Here is a 25,657-nt window from a genome sequence, read left to right as displayed (position 1 = left end):
CATTAATCTTGCCCGAGGGTAGGTCGGTCACCTTTAACAGCAGCCCTTTGCCTGCCAGGCCAGTCCATGTATTAGTGCAGCCTCCTGCATCTCCAGAACTGGTGCAGCTAGAGCCAACATCTGGCTGCTCCCAACTGGAGAGGCCAGGGAAAATTTAAATCAGATGGTCGCAGATGTGGATCTAATCAGTGCTTAACTTCTGGGCTTTGAACAGAACAAAAGTTCAGGACATGTACGAGTGCTCCTTGGAGAGCCCTGAGGTTCCTGACCGGGCTGTTGGTCTCAGGCCAGCGCCTCGTAAACAGGTGTCAGCGTCCCAAAAAAGAACTCCCCTCTTTGCCAGCAGCGGGTATCCTCGCTGGCGTTCCCGCGGCAGAGCTTCGCGGGCCAGGAGGAATGACCCATAGGTCAGGAATGAGGCGCGCTGGTGGGGTGGCAATACTGAGGCTTCCTTGACATTTGCCTTGCCTTAGTTTTCCTGAGGATGAAGCAGAGATTTCGGGCTCCAAATCTGACACCCTTTTAATATATTGGGGGGCAGGGAGGACAAAAAGAGGAGGAAGTGATAAGTGAGTTGCTTTTTGTTTTGGTTTTTTTTTTCTCCTCAGCCCAAGGATTAACCTGTAGCTTTGAATTTGGAAGATACAGGAAGTAAAGAGATGGGTAAGAATGTGCTGAAGGAGGATTCTGCTGCTAGGGGGCAATATATAGTAAGCAAAACCACACTAAGGCATTTTCTCTCAGTATCTATCAAAGATTAAAAAAAGAACTCGAATACAAAAAGTGTCCGACATATTGCATACACTAGCATTTCTTCTGCAGAAGGAGCCTGGTATAAACAAAATATAGAACCTATATTTATATATGTATATATATATGTGTGTGTAATATTTTTAACATACAGATATATAATTACGTGTGTGCACATGACTTCCTTAATATGCTTCTTCCCTATCGGAGTAGGGTCATGGCCAGTTCTGGGACCCGCGCACAGCACTTTTACTTGTTAATTCATATGAAACAAATGTCCAGGTTAAGGAATCTGAACCCAACCCACCAGCATTTTGGAAGCTTTTGTGAAGAACTGATGTTATGACTCCTTTGAAATTATTCACTCAGGGTACTTAACCTGCGTGATTCTTAGTTTTTTGTTCTATCACAATGTACATAAGGCAAAAAGATGAGAAAGTGGACATTTAAAATCACATGGTCTTGTACTCTCCTGCTTCTTCCTCGTTGGGAACGACTGGGACAGCTAACTTAGACGTCTTTATGACTTTTTTGTTCTAGCCACTTTCTTAAACATACCCCCTAAAAAAAGAAAACAAGGGGAGATAAGAGAAGCCAGCTTCAGCAAAGTTATTGGTTTCAGGTTGTGTGGTGAAATAGTTGTTTGTTTGTTTATACATACTCATGCTGACTTGATGATGCTCATTTTGGAACTAGCACAGGATGTTTCTGTAAGCACTGCGTTGTGTGAATGCAGTTTTCCATTTATTTTAATGAAAAAAAAATTTTTTGCCTGAGAATATTCAGTGGTTATACGTGATTATTAATAATAATAAGCTAGTTGATGAAGTCTGAGACTAATAGTAGAGAAAATACACCCATTTGTAGAGCAGATTTTCAGTTCTGGTTCACCTGGTCACCGAAGTCCAACGAAGAAGCGATGTCTAAACAAGTAAAGGTTACAGCATAATGTGCCAAGTTTCTGGGGTGGAAAATTTATTGTAATTAATTAGTGTTAATTTTTGCAAGAAGAGTTTGAGGACTCTTACAGCTGCAACTGAAGTTTGAACAACGGAGCAGATGTTTGCACGTTTGAGGGTTTTTTATTAATTTAATCTTGTTTCCCACATTGTTCCGAGTGAGCGACTCATTGGAGACTGAGAGGGAGAAGTAACTGGCGCAAAGACACAGCACATGCACAGCCCCTCCGTGCTGTTACAATGCATTTGTCTCTTCTGGTCTCTTGTTCGGCAGTTTGTCTGCGTCCTCTCGTCTCTGTGATTCATTTAAGTTTATCTACTTCAGATGAATATAGGGCTTGCTGCTTTTGTACTGGAAATGGCAGAGAGCTCGTTGTACCTGATGCATCTTACAGAGAAATCATTTCAGTGTGGCTAAGATAGCTCTAACTATGCTGCTGTTCACAAGGTCATTGTAGTACCCCCGTGCTCTGCGTTGCAGCTGGTGGCTCAGTGTAATCCACAACATCCCAGGATCTCTGGGAGAACTCCCACAGGGAGCAGAAAGGTAGCCTGAGAACTGCTGCAAACATCTGTTCCTATGTCTTCTTTTTCTTGGCCTCCAATGTTGCCTCACTCCTAACAAAAAAGGAGATGTGTGTGGTCATGTACCCCACGGAGCTGTTCCTAAACACAAGTGCTGCCTGAACGCCTGCTCTTTTGTACCAGTTATGACAACTATGGGGTTATTAACAGCAAATACAGGCACTACCTGGCAGTGCCTGTGCTGACTGAGGAAGGTAGAAGCTCTATACACATCTGATGTTCACCAAATACTTATTCGAACCTGGTTCACAGATGGGATTGAAGTTGGTGTCACACACTTTTCAGTTTCTGCACTCTTGCAGAATGTGGGTGTTTTGAGATAGGCAAGGAATACTTTAAAGTGTATCATTATATCTTGTATACTTGGCAGAGTGTTCTGTGATTTGTAGCAAATGCTGGGAAATGACAAAGCAATACATAATAAAGTGTAAAAGAAGCATTGGATGGGTCTGAGTCTATGTTCCAGGAATATTAGGAGCTTCTGCTGTCTCAAAATTCATGGGTTTCTGAATAACATCAGCTGTGGATACAGAGGAGAAAGGGCTGATTGGTTATATGGCTGTGAAATACGTTGAGCACTTCTTCAAGTCATTGTTGCAGTGTTTTCTGGTTAGTAAATAGAAGAGAGTGAGTTAGTCAATGTTAGAAGGCAGGAAAGCTAGCAATTTTCACGACACTCTCCTCTTTCAGCTCCCAACAAAGGAATTAAGATGTGACTCTAGCTGAATTAGGATGTTAATGTGCTTTGTGCTCTTCATATTACATCTACTCTCTTGCCATAAATAATTCTGAACATGAATTTATTTTGAGGTTAAGTTACTGTCCTTGTTTAATATGATTAAAACAAAAGAGAGATTCGTGTTTTTAAGTCTTTAACATTCTCTGTTCCATATAAAAAGATGGTTTGTGTTCCGTAACAGAATGCTTTGACCTCTGCCAAATCAGGATAAGTGAACTATTTATAATCCCTGTGCGTTTGTAATTACCAAAGTGGTTTGGATGGCTTTACATAGTACTAAATCCTGACATCATGTTTAAGTGCAGGAATCAAACTTGTTGTAATTCAGATTGTATCAATAAAGTTCTCACATTTCACATCTTTTCCAGTAGTCCTAATAAACCAAACTGGTATGATTCATTGCCTACCTATTGCCTATTTGTTCCTTCTGATATTGCCAGGCTACTGATGTGTAAACAGAAATGTAAATACATGCTGGCGGATGGGTGATTGTTTGGGCTTGCACAATAGTACTGAATCATTTGAGCAGGTCTCCTTGCTCTGTGCTGTGGACTTAACAAATGCTGCCCAGAAGTGCAGCTCCAGAGCGCAGGGAGCTCGTTTGGACTCAGTGAAGCTTGTGATTTTTCTACTCTAAACTTATTCCATCCTAATTGTAATTTCTAAACGAGCACTTTTCAGTTCACAGGTCCATTATGAGATGCACAAAATGCTCAGATCCATAGTCAGTAAAAGGTTCTGCTCTTCTAATATTCTGTGTAGCCTGCTGAAGTAACTAGGTTTTATTTAGTACCTGTGTGAAAGGAAGAAAAAGGAGAGAGGACTTTTACAGCACTTAAGCTATTGTTTCTAGAAAGTTGTTTCAGGCATTCTTCCAAATAAAACCAGGTTGCTATGCTTATGAAGTTCCAAAAGTTGTTGTGTTAGTATATGAGTATTTTACAGCTATAGAATGAAAGATTGAGTACAGAGGACGCTGCAGCTGACCACATTTGTGTCAATTCCCATGTGTTCAGGGCGTGTGTGTGTATATGCGTGTGTATGTTGGGGATAAAAAGAGCATACCTGTATAGGGAGCTGTTACAAACATGTTAATTTCTCCCATGAGACATCTGACTTTTTGGCTACATCTCTATGTTACCCCATAAAAAGCTTCTTTAACGATTACAAATTGCTATTCAAGTGATTTATTGTGTTTGGGGATGCTGCCCCCAGATTGCAAGCATGGCATCTTTTCTGAGGTAACTGAGGATTTTAAAGAAAAGCCAAGAGCAGCAGCACAGATCTGCAGAGATGTGGGTGTTACACGCTGTGTGCATGAAATATGCAGGGATAATTGCTGCCCAGATTTTCTGCAAAGATCATGGTGTTAATGAGCGCTGCAGTTCCTAGGAAAGCGGGCAGCTTGTAGAGAGTGGCTTGGAGCAGCAGATTTCCCAGATGCAGGAACTGAAATGAAGATCCAATGGTGTTCGCAAGTTCCAAAGAAGCATGATTTTCATGCTAATAATGTTATCTTACTCTGGTAAGCTCAAAAAATGTGCCGAGGCTTTGGCTGCATCTTCCTCTGGTGCTGCAAGTTGTTGTCCATGCAGACTCCTGCGTGTCACCATGAAGAACCTGGATTGCAGGTTCATGCAGTGCTCTCCCAACATTAAACTTGGGTCAGGTTTCTTGGGGCCATGTGCAGTCAAGCTCTGACCACCTCCAGGGTTGGATGGAGATTTGCAGCTTCGCTGGGCTCTTACACCCTTATGTGATCACTCTTATTGTTAAAGAATTAAGGTTTTGGGTTTTTTTAATGTCTGGTCATAATTTCCCGTCTTGCAACTTGTGTCTGTAGCCTCCCATCCTTTTGTTGTGCACCTATGAGAAGAATCTGCTCCGCCATGTCTGTACCTATTCAGTAGGTAGTTGAAGGCAGGAATGGGACCTTGTTGTTTGCCTTCTCTTCTTTGGGCTGCATAAGCATGGGTCTCTCACCCTCTCCTCACGCACTCGAGCCCCCTGGCCATCTTGATGGTCCTTCACCAGACTTGCTTAAGTTTGTCAATGTGCTTTGTGCGTTGAGGAGCCAGAACTGGACACAGATCTCTAGCTGTGATCTGGAAAGTGTCAATGAAGAGGAGAAAATTGCTTCCCTAGACCTGCTGTCTTTGCTTTCTTACTAATGGAGTTCAGAGTGCAGCTGTTCTTACCACTGAGGATGATCACTCACTTTGAACCTGTCCACCAGGACTCCCAGGTGCTTTTCTGCAGAGCTACTTTCTATCTGGTCCAAGCCCAGTTTGTACTTCTGCTTGATACTGGTCTGTCCAGTGTGGAGCTTGTTGAGTTTCATGAGGCTGCTCTCAGCCCATTTTTTCCAGCCTATTGAGACCCCCCGAAGTGGCAACCTTACCCTCCAGCTCATCAACCTGGCTTCTCAGTTTCATGTGATCTGCAAACTTGTTGGCGAATGAGATTTTCCCTGTCTCTTCCTTCCACACCATCCCTGAAGTTCAACCAAATCGAGACTGGTGGTTTGGTGAAGAGGAGTAACATGCTTTTAGGCTAAGACATAGCTAATTAAAATGCGGGACCTGTCCTCACCTCGTCATAAGCGTAGTGGCAGCTCTAGGTAGGAGGGAAGTACTTTTCTTAACGGGCTAATTCTGTACAATTTCTGCTGCTGTCTGCTCCAGAGACAGTGTTGAACTGGTTGCAGCACCAGACTGTTGTGATATAGCTGCTATTAGAGCATGCTCCTCTGCATGTTTTTGTCATTTGGTTTTTGGAGGGAGTTAAGTTAGTATCCATTCAAGTCTAAAGTCTAGAATTCTTGCTTTATCTTCACTCTTTCGACAAGCAAATCCTGCTCCCCTGAAAAAAGGGCATAATGCTGCAGTATTTTATTTCAATGTCAAAATGAATCAAACCTTGGAAAACTTTGCCTTCTATTGCTTGCATAAATGCACATATGCAAACACTAGTTTGCATTTTATCAGTTATCTGGTTGCTCAATTTGTAGTAAAATTTTTACATTAAATCCTTTAGCCCATTTCTGTACTTAATAACTGGAACCAGTACGGGTGTCTGGCAGGTTGAGAGGGAGAACACATCAGATTTTCAAGACTACTTAGATAAGAATGGTTCAGTAAATCAGATGCAGTACATAGGTACTTGAGGGGAAACCCACTACTTAGTTTTTCCAGCATGAACAAATGCTTATTGAAGGAGAAAATGCCTACTGAAAGGGGAAAACACCATGCCAGCTGTCATCACCAGCTAATTCTCAGACTATTGTTCTTTTTTCCCCCCTTTTTTCCTTCTCTTTCCAAGAAGTACAATCATTCTCTGAGACCATACAGTAAACACATCCCGAGACAGCAGTGCAGGAGAGAAGTTGACTGAGCAGTGCTTTGGAGGAGGAGACCTAGGTAGGGCTGAAGAGGGCTGCAGGAAAGCTGAGAAGGGAGGCACAGAGAAGGGGTGGGAGCCCTGCAGAAGGGCTCATTGGCAGAAGGCGGCAGGAACAGGATACGTTTCAGCTTTTGGGTGGCTCTGGGAGGAGCAAATGTTGGTGTTAAAGTGTCTTGATGAAATTGTTCTTTTTTCTTTTCAGATGCAGGCAGTGAGTTTCATGGGGTGGATTTTCTGCCAGAAGATCTCAACGAGGCTCCAGAGGAGATAGGAATGAGGGTGAACAAGAAATATTCCTGTCTACCTGCTGAGGAGAAGGGGATCCACATTATCAACATCCGAGCTATCGAGGATATAGGATATGACCAGCATGAGAGTACAGTGAGTGAAGGACTTGCCAGATATGTCATAACTGGCATACTGCGCTTTACCCCTTTGCTTATTTCTCATTCTTTCCATTCCCAGGATGCTCTGAAATCCTCTCCCTCCCTTTTTCAGAGGTGCTGAGGAGGATTGCCACCAGCCATGGAACATGCTAATTTAGTGGGGTTTGTTCTTTGATGTGAAGAAGGGAAGCAAGGGATCCTTGTTTACCCTGTAACATAAAAAGGGGTTGGCTGTTCTCAGGGTAAGGAGTCTGGCAATATGGCTGTGGCAAACTTAAAATCTCTTTGCCCGTATAGAGTAGAACAGAAAAAAATGTCTAAAATTTCATGCAAAAGCTATTGTTAACATAAGTAACATTAAACTAATATTCTGTAGCATGCAATAGAGGTTAGATTTCCAGTGTCATTAACTGTGTCTTGGTTAAATTCTTTAATACCAATTTTAAAGAAATCTAGTAATATAAATACCCAACAGGATTAGGAGTTGTTATGTCATAAACACATACAAAAGAGTTTATTCAGGTGAAGGAATTGAGGTGGAGTGGGCTGTATAACAGATCTCACTGGGGCAAGATGTATCAGAAAAAGCAATATTTGATTCGTGGTGCTTGTGCTTAATTAGGATGGAGCATGGAGGAATAATTCTGTCAGAGTGTAAACATCCCTCCCACTGTCATAAAACTGAAATATCTCTTCTCTGTCTCATTCGCAGCTGAAGGGACATGAGCTTTACATGGTCTAAGCCAATGCAGCTCTCTTGTTTCAGCGTAGCAGCACTGCAGGAAAGGATGTGGCCTGTTGAGAACCTTGCAGCCTTAATGCCCTATCCTCAAAGTAATCTAACCATTTAGTTCTTTAAAACAGGACCAACAGGCTTCTTTAAGTTTTTCAGCTGCATCTCTTTCGCAGTGGGATATAGCTATTCTCATATATTAATAAATTTATCGAGGCTTTAGTATCCACAGTGCAGCACCTTCTCCTAAATCACCAGTGAGTCCCCACAAGGGTCACCTCTTCAACAGGGAAGTTCAAAGAAATGTGAAGAACTCTCATTTGATTTCCACAGTGTGACCTGTCCCCTTCCCGGTGGCAGTGGCTCAAAGAAACAGAGGCACTAGGGCTTTTCAGTGCCACTTTTCTCCACCCAAGGGGTGCTCCAGCAGAAGAGGACCTGTGGCCAGGATGTCCTGATCTCTCTTGAGCTCCCCCAGCAGTTAGAAGCATCTGGTGCGCTCACTGCTGTCATCTTCGAGAGCCATCTTCAGTCCTGCCCGTTTCCTTTATTTATTAGTCTCCAGAACAGACCAGCTAATTGCTGTCCCTCATAAAGTCAGTCCAACGAGGGCAGGAAGGGGTTGGGGTCTGAGTTGTTTTCCTGTTTTATCTCCCTGCACTTAGCTGAACATCTGTCGGTTCAGCCATTTTTTCAGAAATTGATATTTAATTAATTAAGAATATCGACACATCTTTACAAATGAAATACAATTAGTTGTCTTGAAAGAAATCCTAGTGTTCCTGTATCTTGTTTACAACAACTGTTTACTTTGAGGAAGCATTATATCCTGAAAATCCAGTTAGTTAGTATTTCTTAATATTTTGTTTCTATAGAAATGTGCATAATGAGTTGCCTACCCCAAGCAGACTGTCAGCTTGCTTTAAAAAAATGTTCTGAATTCACAGGCCCATGCCATTAATCATGAAGCAATCAGAAAGTAATAGTTATTAATGGTCTTCTATAACGTAGTTATGCTTATGAACTAAATAGGAATATCTAGGTAGGGCACAAACATGAGCAGCCTGGGCCCTGAAGAATGTGTTACTGTCATGGCTAAATGAGACAGACATGGAGCAGGGGAAAGATGGAAAAGGACAAAGAGTGAACTCCATGGTGGCAAATGCTGTATTATTTTGTTACAAATGTATGTATTTAGGTTAAATGGCAAGGAGAGATGAGGTCCTGAAGGAAAAGGAAAAAACAGATGGCAAAGGCAGGCATGGAGCAAAGCTGCGAGGGGCTGAGGAGATGGAGACCTGCAGCCAGGCTGGGCCTGGGCAGACATGGTCAAGTCAGGCTTTGGGAAGCAGTGAATGTTCAGGCACCCCCACTTCAGCAGACGGCTGCTCTGCATCCTGCCTGGCATCCCGGGCTCCTTGCTCTCTGCCAGTCCTCTTTGCTGTGTGTTGTGGCTGTGCACTCGTCTGATTACGCTTGTCTAATGAGACTTCTTCAGCATGCTTCCTCCTTCCTCCCTCCAGACCCAGGAAAATGGGGTTTACTGCTTGAATTTGTTGTCTGAGAAGAAATCTCCCCGAGGCAAAAAGGGAAGAAGAGACCGTTCCTTTAAAGGCATTGATTTATAGTTACAGTAGCTGGGACCTGCCCTCTCCGAAGTGATGTTCAGAGAATTATGCAAATTTGTGTAACGTGGCCTGGGTTTTGATGAAGTTTTGGCTGTATCATCTGTGGTGTACTGTACAGTAAGCTCAGAGGTTGCTGTTCTCATCTGGGGTTTAAAAATTGGACAGTCCTAGAAACTCTTTCCAAATAACTTACATTCACGGTTTTGTGTACGAAATAAGCAGAAGGTGTGCACATCCCTAATGGATTTTGACTGATACAATTTGCAACTGATGGCCAAGTGCTATCATTTAGAGAATTCCTTTTCCCTACATGGAGGCTTAACATTCTTCTGTAAAATTAAAAGCCAGAAAACGTCCCCGGTCCCTGAAAAGCCACTCCTGTGATGAGTATTTTTGGTAAAAACAAATGCAAGTTACTAGTTAATTATCTTTTTTTTTTTTTTTTTTTTTTAAATGATCTGTGCATCTCCAAGAGTAGAATTGTGAATTATGCCTGGGGAGTGTTATTGAAAGTAGAAATGAGTAGTTGTTAGTACTTTTATATATTTCTACAGTTGCCCTGTGCTGTTTTCAGGTAAATGCTTGGAAATGGAATTGTGTTTTATGTCTTACATTTGTTGCATCTTGCAACACTTAAACAGCGCTAATGCAAGATGGGAATAAAGCCTTTGCTGCCGTTGGATTGCAAAGTGACATAGGTTTTATAAGCAGGGGAAAAAAAGTGATGAACTCAGTAAGCAGTGAACCCACTTCCCTGGCTATGGTCCATCTGCATTTTTGGCCGCGCTTCATAGCCAGCTGGCTCCCTTCAGTCTGTATCTAAGATGATCTCTTTCTCAGATGATACAAACTTTAGATAAGAGAAGTGAGAAATGTTTGCACATGATATTAATCTGTTTGTCAGAATTGAAACGCAGATGTCTTGGGTGGAGAAGGACAGATGATCTTAGTGGTGATTAACCCCCAAAGGAGAAAACCAAATCCAGCAAGTAGCTGACTTACGAGCTAGTGTGCTGGTAATTAGATTAAATCCCAGTCATTTTAGCTATGTATTTCTGGCCAATAAAATCCCAGCTGGCTATCAGTAAAATTGCAGGTGTTAACTTGCAAAATTGTTTTGAGTAAGTAGCATGGGGGGCTCCTCCCGTATGCCTGCTGTTTGAAGATGGGTCATTGTGCGCTCCAGGCAAGGAGTCCTTGATACAAGGATATGGTCTATCTGGTGTCCGTGTTGGCATGTATACTGATTGTTCTTCTCCTCTCTTCTTCTCTCCACACTCCCATTTCCTGCTTCCAGTTATTAAATTCCCTGTCCAAAAATCCAGACGCTGACTGCAAATATGGACTCTACTTCAGAGACGGCAAGAGAAAAGTAGACTACATCCTAGTTTATCATTACAAGAAGTCCTCGGCGGGGAGGACACTCGCCAGGAGAGTTCATCATAATGATTCAAGTGCCCGAAGCACCAAGCAGGACCAGCCGCTTCCCGGGAAGGGAGTACAGCTGGAAATGGGGGAAAGTGAACCTCATGTGGATTACCACGAAGACGACAAGAGGTTTCGCAGGGAGGAGTACGAAGGGAACCTTGTGGAGGCTGGTCTGGAACTGGAACGCGATGAGGATGTAAGGAGCCGTTTCAAACAGTTAAAGATAAGGAGGATCACTGGTGGCCGAGTCCTGGGAGATGCTGAGCCGTTCCTGTGAACCTGGCTCTGGTCAAGGTTACACAAGCTCAAGTCTTCCAGAATTTGATTTCAGTTCTGGCAGCACCATCCTTGCCCCCACCTATTTTCCTTTGCTTCACAGGAATGGGCCATGGTGTTGTTAATGCCCCAATGAGGTGAAGTTTCTTAATTTTCTTGGCCAGGACTCGTGGCACATCCACTATTGCAACACAGCTTGTTGGTGTGTTGCTGTATCTAGAAGTGTGGCTTAAATTGCTCTGAACACTAATCCCAGTTTGGTGGATTTACAGTATGCTGTGGTTTGGATCTGCTGGTAATTCCAGTTCTGATGAAAAATACCTGATACAGACAGTGACATTTTTATACCTCAGTATAGACTTCAAGAGGACTAAATTTGTTCAGGAGGTTCTGGTACATGCTCTAGCTCGGGCGCGTGGGTCTGTATTACAGTTTGCTCTTTCCATTCTTAGATATGGACAGTACAGCCTGTAACGCCTTTCACCTGTACCCTGAAAACAGTCTATTCTATTAAAAGACCATTAGACTATATAAAAAATGGTGTGTGTGAAGTACTGCCAGTGTGTGATTAGTAGAAATAGCCACAGCCATATTAATTTCAAAGAAAGCTATTACAATTAACTGATCCAACCAATATGCCTGAAATTCCTGTGAGAGAGGGTAAACATTTATGCTGGCTTTATTTACAAGATCTAAAAGTTGAGATTAAAGATCTAGACTTGTGATCAGCATGATAAAAAAATAAATCTGCCACCCTTTATTCACAAATTACAAGCATGTATATAATGGTGTGTGTATATATATATAGGTGTATATGAAGTATATGTTTTGCATGGTATAATGCAAAAAAACCTTTCACTTCTCTGCCCCTCAGGTGAAAATAAGAATTGCTTTCCATCCAGCTTGCAAGTTGTGGTAGTAAACTGGAAGCCTTGCTGTGCCAAGTCATAGATATTTAAATCCTTTGCAAGATGGGAGGTCCCCACCTATGGCATGTAATATGATTTCAAATGATGCATGAGGGCTCCCGGTTCAAGCCAGGACACCATAAAAGAGGGAGAACCCTGGCCTTTCAGTACGAGGAGATAAACCAGAGCAGGAATGTATAGACATGAAAGCAAGCCGCAGGATTTACGTCAGCTTCCATATCCAACGCATCAGTGTAGGGGGAAGAATCTGCAATCTCTTGGGCTTGAAAAGCACCCCCCAAAGTTGCATTGGAGGCCTTGCTAATGGCAAAAAAGAGCAGGTTGCTTAAACAGATGGTATTTACCAAGTCACTTATGCCCTCTCTGGGGAAGTAAATTCAAAGGTGGTTTGGAAGCCAAGCCTTATGGGAAGGCTGGCAGTTACTTATGTCCTCTGAGTAACCAATTTCTGGAAAGCCAGGGTGGAATAGAGCTGTGTGAAAGCTAATTATTATAGTGACTGCCTGAGTTTGTCCAGCAGCAAGATTTGAAAGATTCAGTGAAGTTTCTTTCTTTTCTGTTTGCTGAATGCCTGCTAGTTTGATATCATTTGTCCAATGGCTTTGAAATGATCACTCCTGTGGGAGTAAATACGGGTGTGTGTGGGAGTGCCCGAAGCAAACCCCCAGGGTGTCCAGCCGTCTAGAACAGAGCTCAGAAAACGACTGGGATCCAAGCACACCGCTAATATTATTGTGAACATTTATCTTTTCTTTCTTTTGTTTTGTTGAATTCTTCCCACCAGTTTTTCTAATTAAAACGTGCAGTGTTTTGACGCAGATATTCATATCTGTATCTGAGGCTGCTTCTCTCTTATGGCAGTTCTGGTCCTTTGAGATACTCAGCAGCTCACAGGAGGCAGTAGGGACTCTCTCGGCTCCATTAATTACAACGCACTCAAGAAATCATTCCATTTGGCTGGATGCCTGTGCTTCAAATTTAACTGGCTTAGTCTGTATTTGTGTCCATAGTCATTAGCTTTTATTTCCCAAACAATTTTTATCTGTTTAACCTTGTGGTAATTGTTCTGGAAGACAATAGCGTTTTTGAGTCACATTTTATAGCAGCTCAGCACAGAGAGGTGTTCAGTGATTGTCCTGTTGTTAGAAACTAGCTGTCTCAAACAAATGAGATTTATCATGTTGGCAGTAATAGACTGCTTGTTCCTTAAATATGAAAGTATGAAACACAAGGGGAAAAATAGTTCATTTCCTCTCATCAGTAACCTTTTCTCTTGCCTTTTTTAAGACTAAAATCCATGGGATTGGATTTGTAAAAATACATGCACCGTGGAATGTATTGTGTCGAGAGGCAGAATTTCTTAAGCTCAAGATGCCCACAAAAAAGGTGAGTCCTGATGTTACTCTTTCCCTCTGGAAGGCATGGTTTAAACATATGCTCATCTCTGAGCATTTTACAAATGCGGACTTTTCTTCCCACAAGCATTTTTAAAATAGTTAACTAATCCATACAGAAAATGAGTCACAAACTTGCTTGCTGGGGGCAACAGAAAGGATAACTGGAAGGAGGAATGGAAATCGAGAATTCCCAGCTGCTACCACTATCTGTGCACGATGCGAGCGATTTCATACAATGCCTCATCCTCTCAGCGTGTCTTAACAGAAGAGTTTGCAATCGATGATGAAATTTATGTGTGCATTTTGGAGGTTTTTTCCTCACCCAAAACACTAGACTGCTAAAAATGAACATGAGTGACAATTTGTGTGCAGTAGTCTTGCTGGGTTTAGCGACTCTTCCTCTACATCGTTAGTCATATTTGCAGGGGTTGGGACTACTCTACCACAAAATAAATTACCTTTCAGAATATTTGAAAGATCATTAAAGAAGTGACAGTATATTTTCATCAATTCTAAATCATCTGTGATAGATAGCTACCTGTTCAATGAGCATAGCTTAGAGACGAATTAATATTTAAACACATACTAAGTGCATGTCCCAGACTGCAGAGGGAAGTCTATAATGGAGCAAGAGACAGTCTCAATGCCCAGTGTCATTTATTTCAACAGTAAAACCACACTTTTGGTTTGGATTTCATGTTAATCCCCATTATTGCCTCACTTACCACCAATTTTAATCAGAAGCTCAAATAGATAAAAAAAAGTCTGTTGTGATCCTGCAGTTAAAGCTGCTTTGCCATAAAAGAAAATTTACGGTGAGCCTTTTGTGGGGTTTTTGGTGTGAAAGAGGCCACTTAAGCCTGCAGGTATTGCCCAGGAGAAGCAAAGGGCCTGAGAACGCCTTCAGACCCCCAAAGCCTTATTTCCAGCTGAGCATCTTCCTGCAGTAGGAGCCCTGCCCTGGATCTGCACATAGTTTTTGAGGCTCAGAGAAGGAAGCCTGTAATCCTCTTCTGTGACCTGCTGACACAATTCCTGCATTTAGTGCTACAGAACTGCAACAGACGATTCAGGGTATTTTGGTCCCTTTATATGGAAGAGGGCAGACTCCTGAAACCTGCACAGTATTCCCAGGAAAGCCCCCTGGGAGAGGAGACCACTTTTGTTTTGCACTGGGGCTCCGTAGCTCCTTCATTTCTTTGCATCAAGAAAAGAGTAAAAGCCAGAGGAGCGGGTGTCTCAGGAGCCAGTGCCCAGTATATCTCCATTTGAACACCCCAGTCTGATTATTTGGAATCAAACACAGGCCGTGTTTTGGCTCAGAGGAGAAGCGATGGGCTTCCTCTGCTTGCCTTGGTTTGACTTTCTCATCCATCTCTGTCCTTCTGAATGTTTCCAAGTAGGTAGGCTATGCTCCGTGATAGTTTATTATGGTGTATTTACTTAATGGATGGTTTATTCCTTACAATTCACCCTCACTCATGGATAACCAAAAAGCAATAAAGTTTTACTGTTTTTTCTCTTTGTCCACTCAGATGTATCAGATCAATCAGACCCATGGCCTTCTGAAAAAGATTAATTCTGTAATTCAAAAAATAACAGAGCCCATCCAGCCAAAAGTAGCAGAACACAAACCTCAGACGGTGAAGCGCCTCTCCTACCCCTTCTCCAGAGAGAAGCAGCACTTGTAAGTGAAAGCTTTCTGTAAATGTCCATGTCAACAGGCTCCAGCCTTTCTGATAGCAGCTGAGGCACCAAAACGTGAAAGGGAAAATGAATGACAACGCTTTCTTAGGGATTACTCTAAAGGATATTTCCATTTTGCAGTAAATTTACTTTTTTTTTTTTTTTTTTTCCTCACTGTTGAGGAATGAGGCTTTGTAGAGCCCCCTGTGAAGTCTCTGTGTGCTTTAGCTGCTGTTGTGGCGTAGAATACCCATCTGTATAACTATGCACATCAACTGTTAGACTGCCAAACACGATTTATAATGCGGTTTACAGTAGTCTCTTTTCCACATAAAATAAAATGATCAGTAAAATTCATAGCCAGAGATGTGGGTTGATAAATTCCTGAACAATCTCATTCAGCTGGTATGGGCAGCTCACACATGTGCTGCCAACCAGGCCTTGTCTTTGGAAACGAAGTCAGTGGTAGCTCTGCCATCGATTTTGGATCAGTAAGAATAGCTGTAAAACGTGGGTGTAGGAAAAAATCATAAGGTGGGGCCCAGCCAAGGTTTTGGCTGCCTTGGATTGCTTTGCTGCTGCTCTTCCTTGGCCAGCATCCCAGAGGAGAAGCTTTGAAGGCTGTGTTTATGTACATGCCAGCTGGAACAAATAACAGTCCCAGGGCAGGATTTCTTCACTGTACATACAGGGGTTTTGGTTTTTAATCAGGGGATGCAGAACACTGAGAGAGTTGTGTATCAGATTTACAAACACGTTAGTTGGACCAGTCAATATACGTGGTGTTTGACCTGTTCTTGGACTTGCAGGAAATGTGTTTATATATTTATTGCATGTAGGATGTTCCTACAGCAGAGGAGCCTGGTGGCTCAGAGAAAGGCCAAAAGATCCTTCTTATCTTAGGCGTGGATGTGCCTTACGCTGTTTGCAGTGGTGGCTTTTTTCAGTGAGACCACCTGTGTCTTGGCTGAATAAGGGAGGCAAGAATGGCCTCACAGGGTTTAAGGTATGGACAAAATGTAAAGATAATTAGGAGAAATTCAAGGCCAGCAGTGGTTGGGAATTCAACTTAAATGGACATCAACAGTCTCTTTTGTCCAGAAAAACCTATAAATATGTAAAACCAGTGAAACGTATAAGTGGCCTTTTTAAAACATGAGAGTTGGGATGGACTTTCTTTTTAATGAGGTTTCTACAAGCTATTCTTTAATGTTAGCTATGAGGGATCCCCAGGAGAAATGAAAGCAATGAAGGGGTCAACAAGAGTAGGAAATTACTGGGTTGTTTTTTTTTTTTTTTTGACTTAATGGGTTTCCTTCTGCTCTTTTAACAGATTTGATTTGTCTGACAGAGATTCCTTCTTTGACAGCAAAACGAGAAGCACTATAGTAAGTACTGTACATAAATAATTTATGGTGGATATTGCCTTAGTCACGGTGTTAATAGCCCCTTTGCCAGCTTTAGTACAATGCCTGTTGCAAGTTTGCCTTTCTTAACCAAATGCCAGGGATCGCCTGTGACATCAGTTACTGAAATAATAAGGCATTTCTAGCTTTAGCTTATGGAATGAATAGTCTTTGATGCTAACAGGTTGCTGCCTTTTGGAAAATGGTTTGGATCTTCTTTCTAGTTCACAGTTAATCTGGGACATAGTTTCTTAGTAGACGTATCACCAGAAAGCAACAGATTTAGAGTCGACTGCTGGTTCTGTTACCAGCTACCTGCACCCCTGTGACTTGTTCACCTTTTTGTAACTATACATTGCTCTTTTTATAAAATGCTGGGAAATCTCCCAAGGCAAATTCCAATGAAACAGCCAGGTATTTACAGGGAATATTAGGTATAGTTTTTAGGGACAGTTCTCTAGAATGGTGTTAAAAGTGTTGAGGTTTATGATTTTTATTTAACATGTATTTATAATTTGTATTTAACAGTAAAGTTTGCATGAAGCAAACGCAACAAGGACAGAAAATTGCATCTTGTTCTGATTGTTTATGCATCTGTTCACCCCATTACAGTGGCAAGTGTGGTGTGCGCATACACAGCACTGGGACTGTTGGGGGGTCTCTCTGCTCCTGCAGTGCTAGCATGGGGCTTCTCCTCTCCTAATTAAACTTCTGCAGTTCCCTTACAGAAATGAAGCCTCACACAGGAATACGGATATCACAAACTACCTTTAAGTGCTTCCTTGTGACTTACAGAACATAAAATAGAGTGAGGGAGAAGGTGTAGCCTCCTGTGCAGCCACTGAGGGGGGAACTGAAGGGACAGCTCATGTGACATCCAGGGCTGTTGGAAGGGACCACGCCAAGCAGCACTTGCTGCAACCCTTTTCACAGTATAACATGGACTCTTTGCCCCATTCCACTGCTGCTAATCGGTGCGTTGGAATGTGACTGTGAGCGTGCTTTTATCTTGTATTTAACATTAGCCTTTTTGGATGCTAAGTGGTTTCAAAAAGAGCTTATATCACAATTATAGCCGCCTTTTATTGCTGCGGTGATAAGGGGTGTAAGATATCTAACTTCCCTTTCCTGCTTTGAAATTCCTGTGTGTGGACCCCGTGGTGTAGTTCCCCTGTAGCTTGAAGTGCACTGATTTGATGTGAGCGCAGGTTATCAGGTGAGTTTGAGCGGGGAAGGCAGATGCAGTGGCACAGAAAGGGAAAAGAAAAAGGCAAACATTGAATTGGCTTATTTGTGCTAAAATGTTTCATTTGAGATTTGAAAAAAAAAAAAGCAGAGCTGTTGTTTGTAGACTTACTTTTATTTGTCTAGATATATAGTAAAAAAAATTTGTAAGTTCAAGAAACTTAAGGGAGCAGATGAAGAGTTAAATTTCATGACAACAGGCTGTCTGAGAAAGGTAGTAAGACAAAATGGCACCGCAGGACAAGAGGGTGAGCAAGACTAACTGCAAAATGGACTGAAACAAAAGGAGCTCATAGCAGAGGCTGGGAGGAAGAGGAGGGATGGGGTTTTTTTAAACCACTCCAGGAACACTGGGCTTATAACAATAATGCTGTTAGTATGTTGCTTTGTTTGAAATCCCTGTAAATCACCCAGTAATAAAAGACATACTGAATGTTTCCCAGCATCATTTTATCCTGCGTGCATTTCTCTTTGTATTCTTGTTTCTTAAAGTTCTCTCCTGCCTTTCTCATATGTATTTTTAAACCACAGTGCAAATATTGACCCTTCCGCCTACTGCAAATTGAACAGGAATCTAGTCACTCCCTGCGAGTCTTTGATGAATAGAAACGAAGCCAACTTTTACTTATTTAACAAAAAAAAAAACCCCAACATTATGTAACTAAAAAACTCTCTGTGACAGCCCTTTAACTCGCTGGAGTTACAAGACCACGACAGGCAGATGGGCCACGGGGCTTGTCCCATGTGCTTGCTTCCCTCCGTGAACTGGGCAAGCGGCATTTGAGTTAGCTCAGGGATTAGCGAGCATCCCCAGGGAAGCAGTCCCTGGCTCCCCAGACAGGCCGAGCAATGGGCAGCAGGTGCTTTTGCCCGTGGTTTTCCTCTGCTGCCCGCTCCCCTGCCAGCCTCACGCCGGCCGAGCGCTTGCCTTGCCGAGGAGCATCGGGAGCAGCGCGGAGCAAAAGCTTGACCGCTCGGGCAGTGTGCTGAGATGTGCAAAGGTTATTTGACAATAAATGCAATAAATCGCAAAATAAATCCATCTGTTTTGCCACTGAGGTCATGCAAGCTCAGAAATGTTAAGGTCAGGCTGTGTTAGTCCAGTTTCTGATAAACGGCTGCGTGCGGTACGTTGTTGTGAGCCCGAAGCTCCGCTCAAGTCCTTGGGTTGAAGCCAGCTTGCGCCATCGGAGGCAAAGAGCTGGCCCAGCACGCTGCCTAGTCTGGGTCATAGAGGGCTTCTGATCTTTGATCGATGTCTAATATGAGCAAAAATAGCGTTTCTGTTATGTGAGTGATTAGATGCAACCCGTTTCCCCTGTTCAATTGTCTTGGTAGCTGGCTATTTAGTTAAGCCTTCCTCTCTTGTATGGATAACTTGGCCTGGAAATCTTTAAGCCCTGCTCTCCTGAATACCATGACTTTTATTAAAGAATGACGACTTCATTGACATCTTGGTTTTGCCAATATTTGAGCTGTACACAAAAAAGATTGTGCTTTTCACTGACAGTATCTGAAATAACCCTTTCCTTTCTTTTGCTTCTGTAGGTTTATGAAATATTGAAAAGAACAACATGTACCAAAGCAAAATACAGCATGGGTAAGGAACTTTATTTAGCTTTAAGATCAATATCATTTTCAAGTATTGAAAATAATTACAAGTTGTACCTGGCTGTGGGGTTCAGGTTTTTCCCCTGCTCTCTAATTCAATGTATGTGGATATAATAGTTTTATTTGGAAGTTTAATTTAATTAATATAGTGGTTTGGAATTTATAGATTTGCCTCTAAATTAAGTGCTAAGTGAGCATATAGCCCCTGCAGATATTAGTTAGGTCCCTTGCAGCAGGACTGGATGGTGATAGGAGGCAGTGGATAAGGCGTGCTCTGCGCTGGTTCACTTTTACACTCACTGAAGTGAACGAGGGTGTTACCGTGAATTTCAGTAGCTGCAATGAAAGTCTGTGGCTTGGCACATTCCTTTTCAGTAGTACCCTCACATTTTTATCGTGGGATGGCTTTCCAATGACTTGAGTGAAATGGTCTTAGCTGGTGACTGCCCAAAATCCTGTTCTGAATGGGACTGAGATTAACCCAGCGCAACGGCCAAGGACTAAGGCACGCACTGAAAGCTGGCCCAGCTCTGAGCCCTCGGAACAGTGTGGCAAGTCAGCATGGGCAAAGTTCGTACTGCCTGGCCAGTAGATTTAGAATTTCAGCCTTAGGGCTTGCGCTCTAAGAACTAAATTCATAATACAGGTAAACACGAATTGCAAATCAGGTCACCTTAAAGATTTGTTGGCAGCTTTTCCCGTTCAGCTGTTATAGGCTTTATTTTGTACGTATCGTGGTATGTAGGTATATACTTGATTGTGGGGCCAAGGTTAACAAATAATTAATGGTAAAACAAATTATATAAGGTGGAAGGCTGAATTCCCTTATATCCAGGCTTCTTAACAGGCAAACAATAGAAACAAATTTGTATGGGAAAAGTGTACGAACATAGGAGAAAATGTTTGATAACTGCTGGAATGTGTTATAGCATTTATTTGCCTACAAGCAGTTAAATAAAACAACGGGAACTTGAATTACAGGTAGTTCTGTTCAATATTGACCCATCAGCTGCTTAGAAATACATCAAATAATAGAAGAATACTTATGCCAGAAATTATTTCCATGCTTTGACTTTTCTGTTGAAGTAACAACATACAATGTACAATTGTTGAGTCCTTACATACACTAAATTTTGATGTTCAGCCAGTATTAACAGAAGTACTGTTTCCCTGTATCATGGGAAATCCAAATTAATCTGTGACTTTCAGGACCCTTTTTGAGTCTGGTGCTGGATCATTTTCATTGGAAATTATGTATTTGCACTGTTGAAAAGGGGAGGTCATACAGCTTGGTTTGAATTCTTGACTTGGAGTTAGTTACTCACTTGATTTTCTTTTTTTTTCTTTTTTTTTTTTTTCTTTTTTTTTGGTCCAGAAATGGGAAACACATTAGAGATTAGTTGAACAGGGCAGAGGCTAAAGGAAAGTGTTAGGATTCCTGGATTGTTCTTCTACCTGAGACTGGCAAGTCACACAGTATACCCAATAAAAATGTTGTTAGGCCAGCCTGTCCGTGGGTATATTCAGCATAACTCAATCGGGTCCTTTGTGTTCCAGCGCTGGAATGCTGGGTTACAACCCAGCAAAGGTTGCAAACAGATTTGAGCAAACACAGATAATGCTGCGACACTTCTGCCCAGCAGGAAAAGGCGGCTGCCCAGTGAACACTGCAGCCTTTGTAATTTATTTTGCAAACTTGCAAAAGTGTGAAGCTGTCTTCATTCTTAAGTGCTGGTATGTAGAAGGGAACTATGTAGCTTTTTGGTCAGTCACACAGCCCTAGAAAAATAAATTACCGGCTCACTAGTTGTTTCTGCCAGAAGCATGGAAACGTTTGCAGACAATTCGTAGTACTGTATAATCTTAACTAGGACTTTGAAAATTAATGATACTGCAGGATACTGAGCACTCCTGGAGCAGTTCCTCCAGCAGGTGATTAGTATCTCAAAAATGTTAATGAACTTGAAAAATTCTCATTTCAAGAACAATCAAAAACGTCTTGGTGAACCTACAGTGAGCTGTTTCCTCGTTCGTAGTCGCTGTTCCTTCCAATTCAGTCCCACACTCTTTTCTTAGCAATGAACTGATGGGCAACATGGAGCACACTGTAGCACATCATTTTTCTTTTCTTTTTCTGAGTCCTTTTTTAATTATCCACAATCCCCATGGCCAGATTTTTTTTTTTTTTTTTTATTGGCATTAATCATCTTAGCCTTGCATAAAGACAAGTACTTGACTTAGCTGTGATTCAGCACCCAAGACTGGTTCATTGAATCCCTTAAATGTATCTTCACGGATAACACGAGACCTTTGGACGTGGGTAATACTCCATAATTGGAAGTAGCTATATTAGTGCCAGCAGCTGCAGCAAGAACATTGGAGATGTGCTACAGCCCTCAAAGGTCCGGGTCCAGCCGAGTGACCTTTGGGAACGGTGCTGAGCTGCGCTGTTGAAGAGCCCCTCGCCGTTGTGCTCCTCCAGACTCCCACGTTAACTCCCCCTCACTCACCCGTACTCCGGCCCCAAGTTAAGGAGCGATCCCACACCTGGGAAGTCAGGACTCCACAAAGTCCCTTATGCCACATACATTTTATAGATGAAGCATTAATTGCTTTCAGCCTCATGCATGTCACTAATAAACGGATGTGTAAACAGGGAAAGGAGAGGGAAGAAAGAAGGAAACTACCCTTTTAAATAAAAGACGAAAATGTGGTAAATATGGTAAGTATTACGCCAAGGTCTTCGCAAAGGCTTTCCCTACAATTCCTCTAATCAATCTGAAATCTGAATTCAAAACTTTGTGTGGATGATGCGTGCGTATGCGTGTTCCCGTATGCCATCAATTCCAGCCATATTCTTCTTGTGATCGAGCCTTCTGCTACACACTTTCAAATCTGCAGGCTTGCCCTTAAATCAAACTGACTTTTCAGAAAATGTAATTTGTTTTAATGACTAATTTCAAGTCATTGGCTTCTAATTCTCGATTCTCAAATGTATATGACTTCCTCTTGCTCTCTGCAGTTTTCCATTTCATAAAATGAGTCATGTTTAATAACCTGTATGATTAAAAATGAAACTACATGGAAAGGAATGAGATGGCAGAAAAATCATTATCTGACCAAATGACTGTTATTTTGAGGGAAATGTCCAGGAAGGATGATAAAGTGAGGCTGTCTAACCTCGAAATTGTAAATAACTACTATGTCTTTATTTTTCAAGGGATTACCAGTCTGCTTGCCAATGGAGTTTACAGTGCTGCATATCCTTTGCATGATGTAAGTGATCTTGGAATATATTTTACATGTCTACTATCTGACACCAAGAAATCCTTGATTTGTTACATAGTAATGGCATCATCCCAAACACGAGTGTTTCACGTCCTCATATCACGACTGCAGTAGCTTCTGCAGGTTGTTTCCATCATTCTGCTCATTTTTAATTGAATTCCCTACCTCTGTTCTACCTTTGGTGATCATTAGTGACATTTGAACGTAACATTAGACGAGTCGTTTCGGTGGCTTAGCGAGCGAAACGCTTCTGTTGTTTTTTGACCTTCTGCTCCTGAGATCCCTGGCATCAGTGCTAGGAAACAGATTTATTCCTGGGGCACCAAGTGCCTGGTTCCCCCATCCACATCTCCCCGGCATCCCCCTTGCAAGGACGGAGATGTCAGTGGCTGTGTGTCTGTGCAGTGGGTCATCACTGGTGGAAAAAAAAGTAAGCAAGAATTTAAGGTGACATATTTCATGGGACTGGATGTGACTGCACACCTTCTTACTGGTGAAATCGGCTTTTGAGCAGTTCAGTGAGATGTCAAGAGTGTGCTCAACCGTGGTGTTCATCAAGAGGATTAGAGAGAGGTTGGGAATTTTGGTGGCACTCATACCCTAGCTGGGGGTCCCTACCCTGCCGGAGGTGCACAGCAGTTGGATGCTGGTGACATACTTACTCAGAGGTTCAAGGTACGACTAGAACTGACAAACACATGCTAGATCCTTGCAGAAAGGCTTGACAGATGTCAAGGGGACGTGGCAGTCGTGCTGCTTAGGATGTACTGACTGTGTGAGCATAGAAGGGCTGTCGAGCCTGGTGCCGGTTTTCCGGCGTGGGATGTGAGGATGACGTGTGTCTTCCTAATTTTCTGCTCCCCTCACTCGCACTGGTTTTACGTGGGACCGTGAATGTTTTATCTCGGTGTAACCGAGACCAGAACAGCCTCCTTATCTGCCTGATGTTTATCATAAATGTCAGGCACTCTTGAGCTACAGCAATATCGCTTAGAAATACAGAAAGGTTAAATAAACTTCTCTGCATTTACTTGTCTCACGTCTTTAGACAGCTACTGATAGTCTTGTATATAAGTTATTTATTGTCTTAGTTTACTCCTTTATCATATTTAAAAATAGCTCCAAATTAAAACCTCAAATCTAATCAGCCCTGAGTGTTTGGAGAGTCTGGATAGGGATCAGCTCTCTCAGCTGGTCTCTCCTCTTTCAAGTGGACTGAGCTGAACCCCAAATACCATGGCAATACCGCATCCTTTCCCTTGACATTTTTAGGCCACCTTTATCACTTATTCATTCCTTTTTGCCCAGTGACAGACATTATTACTCTTTCTTAATGTGCCTGACGACAGAAGACAAAGTGTGCTATGACAAATGAACTCCTAAAATACAGCATTATTTTACAGATTGCTTTTTCTGTTTTTGATGCATTAAGTGAGTGGGATACACGGGTATGCAAGACGCATAGCAGCTCTGGGCGCGACTCACCGAATGACGCAGATTTTCTTTTTTTTTCTTTTAAAGGGTGACTATGAAGGTGAAAATGTTGAACTTAATGACAGAAAAGTAAGTTGACATAAGGGGGGTTTAACATGTTCGCAAGAGTCCCAGCCTGAAGAGTCACCTGTTGGCATCTGGACGTTTGCCAAGATTTCACAGAAAAGACCACAAAAAGGCACTAAATGCCAAGCAGTAGAAGTACAGAAGTACTTCTCAGTGTTTAAATTTTCCCAAATGCAGAATGCAGTATGGATATGTATAAATTACCAAGCTCAATAATGATACGTTTCTTGCCGTGTTGGTAAGAGTCTTGACAGTATCCCCATATAACTCCTCCTAAAGTTCAGATGATGTAATTTCAGACCAGCTCTGATGAGAACATGCTCGGTCGTACTCTGGTACCCGTATCTGACATAAATCCTGCCTCGCTCAGCAGCGAGCTCCGGTCTCAGCACTGCAACCTCTGCTGAATTAATGTGCTGCTGATGCGGAGCGTGAGGATGAGAACTCAGGGAGCAGGAGGGAGGCAGTTGAAAACATAAGCATAAGAGTTACTGGGAAAGGTGGATATTGAATATTTATCAGAAATGAGACATTAGCAGCAAAACTTTAAAGTATGTTGTTCCAGCCAGAAACTGCCCTGTGGATGTGTACTGATGCATTGCATCACTTTTCACATAAGTCCATGGTTTAAATGTGGTTTTATTACCTGTATGTGAAAGGCATTTGTTCATTGTGGTGGAATGGGTAGGAATTATTCTAAGGAAATACTTTTAATAAGAAAAAGCAAATTTCTTTGCAGAAATGTTGATTTCTTAAACTCAGAGCACAATTACTGCGTACTCCTGATCACGCTTCTCTAAAGATGGGCTTTTTTTCTGTGTATCAGACAAAAACTGAAGAAGAGAGTTTATGACCAGTTCTCTCAGGAGGAGCTACTAAATTGGGGTGCCGTACATGTTAGGCTTTCAGACTCGAAACTTTGCCCTTCCAGTTTTTTTCATGGTCACATTTCCAGAGAAATGCTGTGAATATTCAGGTCATGGAAAAAGCAGATCTAAAGCCCTTCTGGTTGGTCATAGGTACCCCAAATTAAAGGTCTGCTTGGGCCTTAAGGTGCGAATGGCTTATCAAAGGACAACGACTGTTATTTCCCTCCCTCTATTGATTTGTGTTAAAAATAACCGCATACCCATCATTTCATTATTAAGCAACACATTGCTTAACCAAAAATAGGATGAAAGTCCATGTTTTCTCAAAGCATCTGGATTATCATCCTTATTACGAACTTTTCAAACCTCACAAATTCACTCCTTTCACAAGTTCACTGTGTGTTTGGAAATGTTTACCTTGGCTTGTGACTTCCAGTTCCCTCAAATAATCTTTTGGTGTGTTTTGGCATGGCTCTTCGGGTGTCTTGAAGCTTTCTTTAATCTAATCCAGTCCTAGGCCAGGCTTGTGCCTTTTTTTAACAACGAAATTAAAGATTTGAGGCATAGAAATGAAGTAAATATTTAGGGCTAGTGTGCTGATCTCCTCTAATCATGTCTTTGAAGCTGTGCTTTGAGTATCAGGCTGATAAATGTCACGATAAATGAGATAATTCATTTGTACTTTAGGCACAAATGTAGTTTGAAGCGTTGTGCAGAACTGAAACACGGCACTGATGCAGAATCTCCTTAGCTTAGTATTTTCCTGATATGCCTGACCAG

The 25,657-nt window shown here is 42.1% G+C and overlaps 1 protein-coding gene across 3 annotated transcripts in view; it reads left to right on the top strand.

Annotated features, from left to right (window-relative positions):
• Positions 1-25,657, top strand: part of ANO1 (anoctamin 1) — an 80,140-nt gene that overhangs the window by 28,536 nt on the left and 25,947 nt on the right. The window contains exons 2-10 of one of the 3 annotated variants that reach the window (XM_086472027.1): positions 6,638-6,816; positions 10,480-10,806; positions 13,103-13,201; positions 14,748-14,899; positions 16,232-16,286; positions 19,098-19,149; positions 21,817-21,882; positions 22,381-22,436; positions 23,970-24,011. In XM_086472027.1, coding sequence (XP_086328153.1) covers positions 6,638-6,816; positions 10,480-10,806; positions 13,103-13,201; positions 14,748-14,899; positions 16,232-16,286; positions 19,098-19,149; positions 21,817-21,882; positions 22,381-22,436; positions 23,970-24,011 — 1,028 coding nt within the window. Of the gene's footprint in view, positions 1-6,178; positions 6,192-6,637; positions 6,817-10,479; positions 10,807-13,102; positions 13,202-14,747; positions 14,900-16,231; positions 16,287-19,097; positions 19,150-21,816; positions 21,883-22,380; positions 22,437-23,969; positions 24,012-25,657 lie in introns of those variants that run through there. The other 2 variants (XM_086472028.1, XM_086472029.1) reach the window with 2 other exon arrangements.

Source organism: Leptosomus discolor, chromosome 12 (genome assembly GCF_034619465.1).
Source record: "Leptosomus discolor isolate bLepDis1 chromosome 12, bLepDis1.hap2, whole genome shotgun sequence".
NCBI lineage: Eukaryota > Metazoa > Chordata > Aves > Leptosomiformes > Leptosomidae > Leptosomus > Leptosomus discolor.
The sequence above is the reverse complement of the archived record's forward strand: the minus strand, read 5'-3'. Positions and strand labels throughout refer to the sequence as shown.